Genomic DNA, 12,158 nt, shown 5'->3' on the forward strand with positions numbered 1-12,158 from the left:
AGACAAACACCCTACCCACTGTGCTACTGCTATGGCTGGAAGGGTAGCATAGTGGGTAAGGTGTTTGCCTTCCACGCGGCTGACCTGGGTTTGATTCCCAGCATCCCATAATGTCCCCTGAGCTCCGCCAGGAGTAATTCCTGAGTGCAGAGCTGGGAGTAACCCCTAGTGTTTAAACTAATTTAAAATGGAAAATTAACATGCTATATAGGATAGTATGTACCCATTGGTTTGTTCAAGGTGGTCTGGTAGGGTCATTCCTGCTGAGCTAACCCTACCAGAGTTCATGGTTTTTTGATGCCTTTGATTGGTTTTAGTAGAATGCAGAAGTCAATTTTGCTCTCTCCTAGCCAAGCAGATCATCTTCCACAAGCCAGTCCATGTCCATGCAAGGCCATTCCACTAGTGCATGCAAGGCACGGAGTCCTGAACTCAGGAACTGTGGGTCATTGAAAATAGCCAAACCTGAGATAAAAGTCAGACAGGGGCCAGATCACAAAGAGCCTTGAATATTCAGTTATTAAAGTACCGTAGCTGGCCCACAGAAGATGCCCGGTACTACTGCTTCTCCTCTTTGCCTTTTTCTGGGGTACCCAAGACAAAATGAAACCCCAAAGGTCCATGATGGGCATTTTAGGAGGCATGAAGATTATGAATAGTGCATCTGTCTATGGTGCAAGCGTATACTCAAGACTACATGTTTACAGTATTACTCCTCTTTTTCTCCTATGCAGGCCCAGCACGCAGGGGGTGTCATAACTGAAGAGGATTTCAGCAACTATAGCGCCCTTGTGGAGAAGCCTGTGGGTGGCATATACAGAGGTGACCTCTCCCCCAGCTCCCAAGGTCCCCACTCAAGACAAGTCTCCTAGTCATGGCTATATCCTTTAGACCTTGAGACTCTTCCCCATATCACAGGGCAGACAGTGAGGCGTTGATCTGCCTGAGCAGCCCGCTCCTGAAGCAGACTAGAGCCAGCCTACATTTTGAAGTAGTCCTGGGTTCCATGACCCCAGTATTGAGGATCTAAAGAGGGACTTTCTTGATTTGAGCTCTATGGTGTGTCACCTGCCCCCCAGTGCCCTGTTCTCACTGCTCAGTGCTTCTGAAGATGACTCTGTAACAGTCTGTCTAAGCTTCAGGTTAGAACAAACCTGTCAAGACAATCATAGAGATGATACATAGGTGAGGCACTTACCTGGCATGCAGCCAACCCCTGCTGCTGCATAGGATTCCCGAGTACTTCCAGGAACAGCTCCTGAGCACTGCCAGGCCACAACTCCAACACCTCCCCCAAAAATGACAACCATTGACCTGCTCCCTTCATTATGCCAAATGGAAACTTGATGTGCGGGAAGGAGATAGAATTTAAACCCACCAAACTAAAAACCAGTGAGGAAACTAGAAGTCCAAATTGACAACGTAAAAGAAGTTTTGGGCTCATGCTGAATCCAAAGTGAAGAGTCCCTGAACAACTGAGAGGATTCTCAGGTTCTCTAGCCTCAGGAGAACAAATTATGTCAAGTCCCAAAAGAATTTGTCTCTGTGTCCAGGTTTCTTGGCCTTAATTTCCAACCTGATTCCCTGCCACATGTGAACATGAAATAGAGGAGAGACCACAGCTAAAAGGGACCAAGGTTTTTTGTTTTTGTTTTTGTTTTTTTGGCCATATCAGGCAATGCTCAGGCTCAGGGGTTACTCCTGGTTTTGCATTCAGGAATTACTCTTGACGGTGCTCAGGGATGGGTGCTCAGAATATGGGATCGAATCCAGGTCAGTCACATGTAAGGCAAATGCCATACCCACTGGACTATTACTCAAGCCCTAGGACCTAGGTTTAAATACTAACTGTGCCATTTTTCTTGAGCAAGTCACTTTAACTCTGATTCCTCCTTAAAATGGAGAGGAAAATAATGTTTATGGTTTACCTCTAATCCAGAGATAATAGTATGGGAGTTAAAGAATTTGGCTTGCATCCTGCCCATCCAGGTTCAAATCCCAGCACCACATATGGTCCCTCAACTACCGCCAGAGGGTCACTCCTGAGCACAGAGCCAGGAATAGCTCCTGAACATCAGTGGATATGACGCAAATACACACACACACACACACACACACACACACCACACCACACCACACACACACACACACACACACACACCTGTCTCCAGACTGCCTATGAGGATTTGATGAGGTGATATTGGAAGTTGTCTTGATCAGAGTAGGCACTGAATATGTTTTGGTTTTCCATTTCTTCTCTCAGACCTGTATTCTGCTGTCAGTGTCAGTACCTTGAGTGCTTGACATTCTCCTTGTCTTCTTGTAATCTTGTTGCATCCCTGGGACTGTTTTCTTATGTATACAGTGGGAGTGGGAGCCAGACCCATTATGAGGATTAGTTAATATTACGTGTTAGGTATTGTTCCTCAGGTGTTCAGACATCTAATACCAGGGCCTCCAGTAGAAAGAGGAAGTTACTGATCCCATCAGGCCCCTAACTAGCGTTCTGTCCTGTGGGAGGAACTGAAAAGAGATCCTTGGTCCACTAGGAATCTGGAGCAAGGAATGCTTGTCCCTGCTCTGCCAAAGGCCTATAAATGACTCTAGGAAATCCCAGTCTTCTGGAGAATTAGTTTCCTTTGTAAAAGAGAAAATTAAAAACCTGTGTTCTGAGTCGGAATCTCAGCCGTGATTTCAACCTGCCACATGACCATGGGTGGGTTCTTTTGCCTCTCCATGGAGTTTTCCTAGTGATGAATAGTTCAGAGTAACTGTCACAGGGGGCCAGAGTAATAGTGTAGCAGATAGAGTGCTTGCCTTGTTCATGGCCAAGCAGATTCAATCCCCATCATTTCATATGGTCCCCCGAACCTTCCAGAAATGATCCCTGATCTCTGAGTGTAGAACCAGGAATAAGCCCTGTATACCACTAAGTGAGGTTCCCCTCCCCCATGGAAAAAAAAACCACCAGAGTCACTGTCACAGAGGGGTGATGGTGGGATCTGGAGAGCCCTTGACCTTTCCCCTGCCACCTGCTCATTTCCTGTCCTTTCAGGCCACCTGGTTCTCAGCTCTCCACCTCCTCACACGGGCCCTGCCCTCATCAGTGCTCTCAACATCCTCGAGGGTTTCAACCTCACTAACCTGGTGGCCCGGGAGCAGGCCCTACACTGGGTGGCAGAGGTGAGGAAACCTGAGCCTTCTGGGAGCGGGCGAACGGGGGACGGGAGGGAGGGCTGCCTGGGGGAACAGGACTAAATCACCTCCAAGTTGCCTCACAACTGAGCATCCTGGATGTGGGGCTTGGGAGGGTTAGGGTAACCTCGTCCACATCTCTACTCTGTTTTCAGACCCTAAAGATAGCGTTAGCTCTGGCCAGCAGACTGGGAGATCCGAGCTATGACTCTACCATCACCGAGAGTATGGATGACATGCTCAGGTGGGTCCTGGGTAGGAGAATTGTGATGGGGGCTGTGGGAATTGTGATGAAGGGGCAGGATCAGGTGAAAAGCAGCTAGTGACACCATCTAGCCTGAGATCCCAGGCCAATTTCAGTTCACTCTCAGCCCTTCTATCACCTATTCTATTTCTCTATTCCCAGATTCTGTAAGGTTTTTGTTTTGTTTTGTTTTTTTGTCAACCCTGGCAGGGCACCTCTGTGAGTCCATCTTCTTCCCTTCTTGAGTAGGAAAAGAAAGCCTAAGAGTTCCAAAGCAGCAAATACTGGAGGTGGTGTGGATTTGATTATAACATACCCTGGATAAGACCTTGGGCTTTTAGACAAAGCATTAGTTCCAGGGTAAGGCGATCCAATTTTAGTGTCAGGGATCCATTGCAGGGCTTTACATATTCAAAGCGGGAGATGAATCGTATCCCTGGCCCCTCAAGAAAATATTTTTGAGCATTCACTATGCCCTGCGTACTTCCATAGAAAGAAGACAGAAGTGAGTCAAGTAACTAACAACTCACTTTAAACACTAAGTAGATCAATACTGTACTCTCGAAGAGAAACTGGATAAATACCCAAATAAATTTATCTAAATCAACCTCTATCCTGAAGTGAGTGAGATGCTGGTTTCTTAGACAGTGGTGAGCCAGAAGGGGAGGACAGAGGCTAATCAGTCACACAAACAAATGACAAGCATAGTAGGTGGAATGTGACGAGTTCCTGCACCCTGTTCATCTCCTACCCCTTGACTTTTCAGCAAGGTGGAGGCTGCCTACCTCCGCGGCCACATCAATGACTCCCAGGCAGCCCCGACCCCGCTTCTGCCCGTCTATGAACTGGACGGGGCGCCCACGGCTGCCCAGGTGCTCATCATGGGTCCTGATGACTTCATTGTGGCCATGGTCAGGTATGCCAGCTCACACGCAGAACCTAGCAGAAGGGACCACCTGGACCAGGAGGAGAGGGGGGCTGGGGGAAAGGAGGAAGGGCTCAGGGCTCACCTGGCCCCCACCTCAACCCCCTACCCCCACCCCCAGCTCCCTGAACCGGCCCTTTGGCAGCGGCCTTATCACTCCCTCTGGAATCCTGCTCAACAGTCAGATGCTGGATTTCTCTTGGCCCAACAGAACTGCGAACCACTCAGCACCCAGCCTGGTAGGGCCCTGTTTCCCTCCTCCCCCAGGGGCTCTGAAATGGGGTTGGGGTAATTCCTGAGTCTTGTTCTAGGAACTTCTATTATAAAGCAGAGGGAGCTGACAGAGAGGTAGTACACAGGGTAAAGTGCTTGCTTTACATGAAACTGATCCCAGTTTGAACCCTGCACTGCCAAGAGAACCCCCAAGCCTAGAGCCAAACACTGTTGGGTGTGGCCCCAAATCCCCCACCCCCTCCAAGAAAAGAGGGTCCTAAACAAAGGATCCGCTTCACCCCTAGCCTGAGTCTGAGGCTTGGAGCTTGGTGGTTCTCGAGAACCTTCTGACCATCTTCAGCCTGATCTGGGTAAAGCCTGATCCCCCCTCTGGGACTCAGTTTCGCTGGGCACTTTACAGCACACGTGGTATGTGAGTAGGTGATGCTGAGCAGATGCTCAGTCCCAAGGGTCCCAAGGGGGAAGGAGCTAAAATGATTTCTCCATGAGTGGTCTGGGAAAGGCCTTGAGAACTGAACCTGGGGGAGATGCAAGACATTGGGGAGAAGGTGACAAAATAGTGAGGTTGCCCTTCTGGTTCCATCTCTTCTCCTCCTGGCGGTTTGGGTCCTCGGACAACAGGAGAACTCGGTGCAGCCGGGGAAGAGGCCTCTATCCTTCCTGCTCCCCACTGTGGTCCGGCCGGCAGAGGGGCTCTGTGGGACCTACCTCGCCCTCGGGGCCAATGGAGCTGCGCGGGGCCTCAGTGGCCTGACCCAGGTGAGGTTTCCCCCAAGGATGGGCCTTTTGGGGCCCTCAGTCAAGTTGTGACCCCAGCTGGAAACACCCTTCAAGTCTCCAATCTGTTTTTCTCCCAGTTCAAACATTGTACATGGCAGAGTCTGCTTTGTGTCTGGCTTGTCCTGAGCAAGCGGACCATAGGCTGTGTGGTTTATTGGTGATGGAGGTGGAGTGGGGGGATGGGGGGAGGTGGGGACAAGTGGCAGGGGGAGGGGTGGCTCTGATGCTGTCTGGCAATCCAGGTGGCAGGGGCAGTTATGGGGCCAGTGGCCCTGAAGTGAGATGACATGGGAGCTGCTTGGGTTCTGCCACCCTCCAGCTTAGGGTCTGAAATAGATTAGTAGCCCTCTTTGGGGTCTGATGTGGGAAGAAGGGCCTGTTACTCCCCAGAATGCCCTATAACTGTCCTACAAATATCTTGAGCTCTAGGTTTAAGGGTCAGACACTTGCTAGGGCAGGTGGGAAGTTGATTCTTGTCACCCACCTCTGGGTCCCAGCCCAACTTCTTCCAGTGTCCAGCTGTGTGAAGTGGGAACCTCGGACTCCTGTCAAATAGAGTTCTGTCAGCTAACATATAGGGGACTTTGACTAAGTGCTGCATGGCCCTTTTAAATGTCCTGACGCCGGGCTGGAGCGATAGTACAGCAGGTTTGGCACTTGTCTTGCACATAGCCAACCTAGGTTCAATCCCTGACATCCCATATGGTCCCCTGAGTCTCCCGAGAGTGGTCCCTGAATGCAGAACCAGGAGTAAAGCCTGAGCACTGCTGAGTGTGGCCCCAAAACCATAAAAATCATTAAATAAATATCTAACATTGAGAAGAAATATCTAACACTGCTGAGTATGGCCCCAAAGCCATAAAAATCATTAAATAAATATCTAACATTGAGAATAATCCATATTTCTTTTTATGGATGAGGAAACTGAGGCCCAAGGAGATTAAGTAAACTGGAACCAGGTGGGACTGAGGATATAGCTTAAAGGTAGAGAATGTGCCTTGCCAGTGTGAGGCTCTGGATTCAATCCCTGACACCACGGGGGGGGGGGGGGGGGGGGGGGGAGGGGCGGGAATTAAAGGTTGTTTTGTTTTTTTTTAATTTTCAAAAGTTAAGGCCAGTGTAGTAAGGAGGAGCAAGCATTTTGGTCCTGAGCCTACCCATGCTCTAAACCACTAAGCTTAAAATACTTGTCTAGACCAGCCCTAGCTATTAATCCCGTCTGGGCCAGGATTCGATGAAAGTGTTTCTTGCGCCTCTTCCCTGGCTCTTCCTATTCTCTGGAAGATTCTCCTATTCTCCTATTCTTCCTATTCTCTTTTCTTCACTTGCCCACTCTGAAAAGAGACAGTATCACAAGGCTTGCCTGTGATCTGAGGATTTTGAGAGATTCAGATGACATTCCTGGTTATAAGGGTTATAAAGACTAAGGGGGCTGAGGTCAGAGAGAGACCATGCAACCGGCTTTGCACGCAGGTGACCTGATTTCAATCCCCTGTATCACAGATCTCCTAAGAACTGCTGGGAGTGACCCCCAAGCACAGACCCCCATGCACTGCCAGGTATGGCCCCCAAACAAAACACAAGCAAAAAGTCGAAGGAGTCTGAGCCAGGGATGAGGGTTGTGGAGTTATTTTGAACCCCTCTGGGACAACTCTGACTTCTGTGCCTTGGCTGCCCGCAGGTTCTGCTGAACGTCCTGACCTTGAACCGGAACCTGAGTGACAGCCTGGCCCGTGGCCGCCTGCACCCGGACCTGCAGTCCAACCTTCTGCAGGTGGACAGTGAGTGCAGAGCCAAGCTCCAAGGGGTGGGCACAGGGCCTGGTGGAGAGCGGGACTCCTCCTGGGGCTCGCCCGCCTCCTTCCAGTGGAAGTTTGGTTTCTTTCAAACAGCTCCCATCAAAGTGAGCTTGTTGGCCTTTGGAGCCTGCCATTTCCTGGCTCTGTGGTCTTGGGACGCAGGTCTCCACTCTGAGCCTCGGTTTTTCTCCTTTGGTAAAATAAGACACCATTGTTCATTCTGCAAACCACTTATTCAACAGTTGGCAATGAACACCTGCTACGCCAGGCATCATTCTAGGCTGTGGAGATCACATTGACGAGGAGGTGGGAAAGGAAATAATCAGAACAAAGTGAGAGAGCAAAGCAGATGTGCTGCAGGACATGACAGTTAGGAAAGGCAGACAACTGACCGTAGCTGGGCAAGCTCCTTACCGGCCACATTAAGTGAGATTGGAAGGGTGATGAGGAGCCAGCCATGTACAGAACTGGGTTGGAGCTTGATAGGCCAAGGGAGTAAATGCAGAAAATTCAGGACAGACATAGGCCTGTTATGTTCTGGGGGAAGAAAGATTAGGATAAGTGAGCCTAAGATGAGATCAAAGGGGCATAGAGGGGCCAGATCATGGAGTTAATCAATTTGGGTGGGACTTTGCTCTAAGAATGGACTCTAAGGTACTTAACTATATTAAGTGTGTAAGTGTGGGTTTTCAAATTATAGCAGACAATATATTACGTGAGTCCAAAGGGGATATAGAATCAAGGGAGACAGGGTCCTTGCCGACTCAGAATTATTATGCCATTTGAAGATATAAAAAGAAAGGCAACAGAGATTATAGACTAGTCAGAGACCAGAGTAGCAGAATGAGCTTGGAGCCCAGCCCTGGCTAACCGTAAATACTCTGCCGTTTCTTGTGAGACTTTTGATAGTGTCCAGTCTGAAGCCCGCTAGAAGCCACCAGACCTTAGTGACTCGGTGGTCACTCATTGTGGTGGGCTAGTGACACCTTAGATCCCAGCTCCCAGATGACAAGGTCAGGGATTTGAAATGGTGTTTGCTCACATCTTCTGGTCTATCAAAAGGGAGACTTGTTGCTAGGTTACTTGGGTGTGTGGGAAGGGGGTACATGTGTGTCATCTCGCACTTGGGGTTGGCTCATAAACTAAGACTAAGCATCTGAGGAAGCAGTGAAGCTTGGCAGAGAGAAAATTCTGCCAGCTGGTGGAGGTGGGGCGGGGGTGGGTGGGTGGTGGCAACTGTTGGATCATAAAGTATGAGGAGGAATTAGGCCCATGAAGTCAAGTATATTCTGGACCGTGGAACAGCCTAGCAAAAGTCAGAGAGAATAGCTTCAAGAAGTAGGCTTTGCATGCAGGAGGCCCAGGTCGGATCCCTGGCACATCTTGATCCCCTGAGCACCACGGGGAGTAGCTCTGAGCACTGCTAGGTGGTGGCCTTGCAAACTACACCGTCCCCCCAAAATGAGGTGAGAGCCTCCAGGGTGCCAGCTGAATTCCTATAATTGTCTTGAGAATTTGTCTAGCACCTTCATAACATTTGGTTTGGGTCCTCACCTGTTGTGGTGCGGGCTACCCCTTTCTCGATGCTTGGGTGACCATGGGATGCTGGGGTTGAATCTGGGGTGACAGCATACAGAGCATCCAGCCCTTTGAACCATTTGCCCAGACCTCAATAACTTTTGCCCCGACTATAGGCCTCCTCAACGGTTCTTTATGTAATGTATCTAGAAACGGATTTCCTTTTTGACATAAGTGTTATAAACATAAATATTATACCCACAAATGGAAAACCAGCTGCATTTGCCATATATAATACATAGTTATAAAAAACAAAATGTCGGGGCCTGACAGAGAGTACAGAAGCTAAGTCCTTGCCTTGCATGCAGCGGACCTGTTTGGTCCCTGGAAGCACCTATGATTCCCTGAGCACCATTAGGAGTAGCTCCTAAAACAGTCATGGAGCACTTCTGGGTGTGCTCCAAAACCTCCCAAATAAGTAAATGTTTTAAGTAAAATGAAAATGTTTTAGAGACCAGAGAGATAGTACAGTGGGTAGGGCATCTGCCAAGCACATGGCGTACCCAGGTTTCATCTCTGGCACATCATATGATCACCCCAATCCTACCGGGAGTGACCCACAGGGCCAGGGGTAAACCCTGAGCACCACCGGGTATAGGTCCAAACTCCCCTAAATAATAAAAAATAAATAAAATTTTAAATAAAATATTTTGAGGCTTTAGTTAGATAATGTTGCCCTAGAATGCTCTAAAACCCGCTCTCTTTGTTAAAGAAAGAATTTGAGAAGATAGAGACCAGACTTAAACTTGCTATTATAGAAAAGAGTGACCATAAACCACAAAGGAAATACATTTTCCAGCTCTGTGATTGAATGTCCTTCATTGTGGTGTCTTCATCCTGAGAACCACCTTAGACTATCCCATTTACGAAAGAAGGCAAAGACCTTATAGTGGGAAAACTGGGATTACTGAGCTTGGGGAGAACCATGTGAAGTAGCATGGACTTTACCCCGCTAAGTAGAGAGGGATTGACCTGATTTGTTTTATGTAAGGGAGGTGGATGAAGGGAGCTTAACTTGGGGAGATACAAGAAAGAGCTGGGATAATGCACAGGCAAGAGATAAAGAGAAGTCTGAACATATAAGAGAGTGGGGGATTTAGTCATGTTTCCTTTCAATACTTCTTCACATTTACAATGTCATCCTATTCTAGGCACTGGAGATAACCCCGACTTTAAAATCCCAAACGTTACAGCACTCTTGGGTTCAGTCCCCAGCACTACTATCACATGGTCCCCAAGCACTACCAGTAGTCCCTCATCTCCAAAAGACCAAAATAAAATAAAAAACAATCTAATGATCTAGGACCAGAGTGAGAGTACAGCAGGTAGGGCATTTGCCTTGCATGGGGCCTACCAGGGTTTGATCCCCAGTATCCCATATGGTCCCCGGTACACTGCCAGGAGTAATTCCTGAGTGGAGAGCTAGGAGTAACCCCTGAACACAGCTGGGTTGTTTTAATTGTGACTCAGAAATAAAAACAAACAAAAATCTAATAACAATATAGAGGGGTGAGACACACTGTAAGTAAACTTTACTGGTATCAGTAAGTTCTTGGAAGGAAAGAAGGTAAAGATAACAAGGACGTAAAATAGTTTCTGCTGTTTTAGGTAGTTATTTGGGAAGTTCTTCTTGAAGATTAGAATGAAGTTTGTGGCTAAGAGGAGAATGTTACAAGACAGAAAGAACAGGTGCCAATGCTCAGAGGTCTGCCCTATAGTTAGGAGATGAGAACACAGTTAAGCAAGGGAATGCAAGGAAGGGAGGAGAGTAATTGAGAGAAGTAGCAAGGTTCTAGATGATGTTAGATCTTAGTGGCCTTGGTGGAAACTTTGAATTTGATTCTAAAAACCATCAAAACTGTTGGAGGGTTTTGAGAAGGAAAGGTAAAATGGTCTGACTAATGGTTTTTAAAAACTGAGGGAGGGCAAAGAGATAGTACAGCAGGTAGGGTGTTTGCCTTTCATGCAGCTGACCTGGGTTTGATTCTTGGTGCCCCATATGGTCCCCCTAGCTCAGCAGGAGTGATGCATAAATGAAGAGTCAGGAGTAAGCCCTGAGCACCACTGAGTGTGGCCCCCAAACAAAATAAAACAAAAATATTTAGAGGACTCAGAGAGATGGTACAGAGGGTGTAAGGCACTTAAGGCACTTGCCTTGCATGTAGCTGTTTCCCCGGGAACCCATGTCGTCCCCTGAGCCCCATCAGAAATAATTCTTGAACACAGAGTCAGGAGTAAGTTCTGAGTCTAGTCAGGTATGACCCAAAACCAAAAATAAATAAATTAAAAAGACTGTGAGAGATAGCACAACAAGCTGAAAACATGTTTTGCATGCAGGAGACCCCACTTCCAGCTCCAATATTACATGGTTTCCTGAATGATGCCAGGAGCTACTTCTGAACGCTAAGCCAGTTATAGTCCCCAAGCACTGCCAGGTGTGACCCCAAAACATACAAAAATAAATAAAAAGGGCTAGAGACATAGTACAGCGTGTAAAGCACTTGCCTCGCACACAGCTGACCTGGGTTCAATTCCTGGCATCTCATATGGTTCCCTGAGCACCATCAGGAGTAATTAATTCCTAAGTGCAGAGCCAGGAATAACCCCTGAGCATCACTGAATATGGCAAACAAATAAAACAATCCATTGGGGGGGCTGAAGAGATAGGTTAATGAGCTGGAACATAAACAAGATTTGCATGTAAAAGTCTAGATTTTATATTGACACTGCATGGTCCCCTGAGCACTGCCAGGATTGATTCCTGAGCATGGAGCCGGGACCAGCCCCCGAGCTTCACTGGGTGTGACCCAAATTTTTAAATAAAAGACCCCTTAGCAGCTCTGTGAACAGTCTAGTAGGAAGCATTAAAGACCAGTTGGTAGGTTCTCCCGTAACCCTGATAAGTAATGGTGACAATTTGGTCAGGGCAGGTAAAGGTAAAGGCTCCAGCACCTTTTTTTTTTTTTTTTCAGTATTAGAATCCTCCACCCAGATCCTCCAAATTCCAGTAGGCAGGGGTCACACCCACCACCTGGCCCCCTGGTGCTGTGTAATCCCATCAACGGCCAAGACTCAGAGACTATAAAATCCAGCTCCCGGAACCGCGCGGCCACATTAGCGGCCGCGCAACATCTTATCAGGACATCTTTTATGACATCTTATCATCTCATTCCTACTTTGGACAAACTTGCAGGCTATCGAATTTAGCCTGCCCACAGGGCAGAGTCTGGCAAACTCCCCGTGGCGTACCAAATATGCCAAATACCAGTAACAATGATGGGTCTCATTCTCCTTAAGAGCCTTGAATATAGTCTCAGGGTTAGGATGAAAGAGACGTTACTGGGGCCTGCTCAAGGCAATCGACGAATAACAGGATGATGTCTCTTATGTCTCTTAGGAATGA

At 48.0% G+C, this 12,158-nt stretch overlaps 1 protein-coding gene across 2 annotated transcripts in view; it reads left to right on the plus strand.

Moving 5' to 3' along the window:
* The window catches only part of GGT7 (gamma-glutamyltransferase 7), a 30,520-nt gene that overhangs the window by 17,422 nt on the left and 940 nt on the right, over nucleotides 1-12,158 (plus strand). The window contains exons 8-14 of one of the 2 annotated variants that reach the window (XM_056121753.1): nucleotides 735-822; nucleotides 3,056-3,183; nucleotides 3,351-3,439; nucleotides 4,206-4,355; nucleotides 4,486-4,603; nucleotides 5,220-5,357; nucleotides 7,060-7,152. In XM_056121753.1, the coding sequence (XP_055977728.1) occupies nucleotides 735-822; nucleotides 3,056-3,183; nucleotides 3,351-3,439; nucleotides 4,206-4,355; nucleotides 4,486-4,603; nucleotides 5,220-5,357; nucleotides 7,060-7,152 (804 nt within the window). Of the gene's footprint in view, nucleotides 1-734; nucleotides 823-3,055; nucleotides 3,184-3,350; nucleotides 3,440-4,205; nucleotides 4,356-4,485; nucleotides 4,604-5,219; nucleotides 5,358-7,059; nucleotides 7,160-12,158 lie in introns of both variants that reach the window. The other variant, XM_056121752.1, reaches the window with a different exon arrangement.

This window comes from Sorex fumeus, unplaced genomic scaffold (assembly GCF_029834395.1).
Source record: "Sorex fumeus unplaced genomic scaffold, SorFum_2.1 ptg000044l, whole genome shotgun sequence".
In the NCBI taxonomy this organism is placed as follows: domain Eukaryota; kingdom Metazoa; phylum Chordata; class Mammalia; order Eulipotyphla; family Soricidae; genus Sorex; species Sorex fumeus.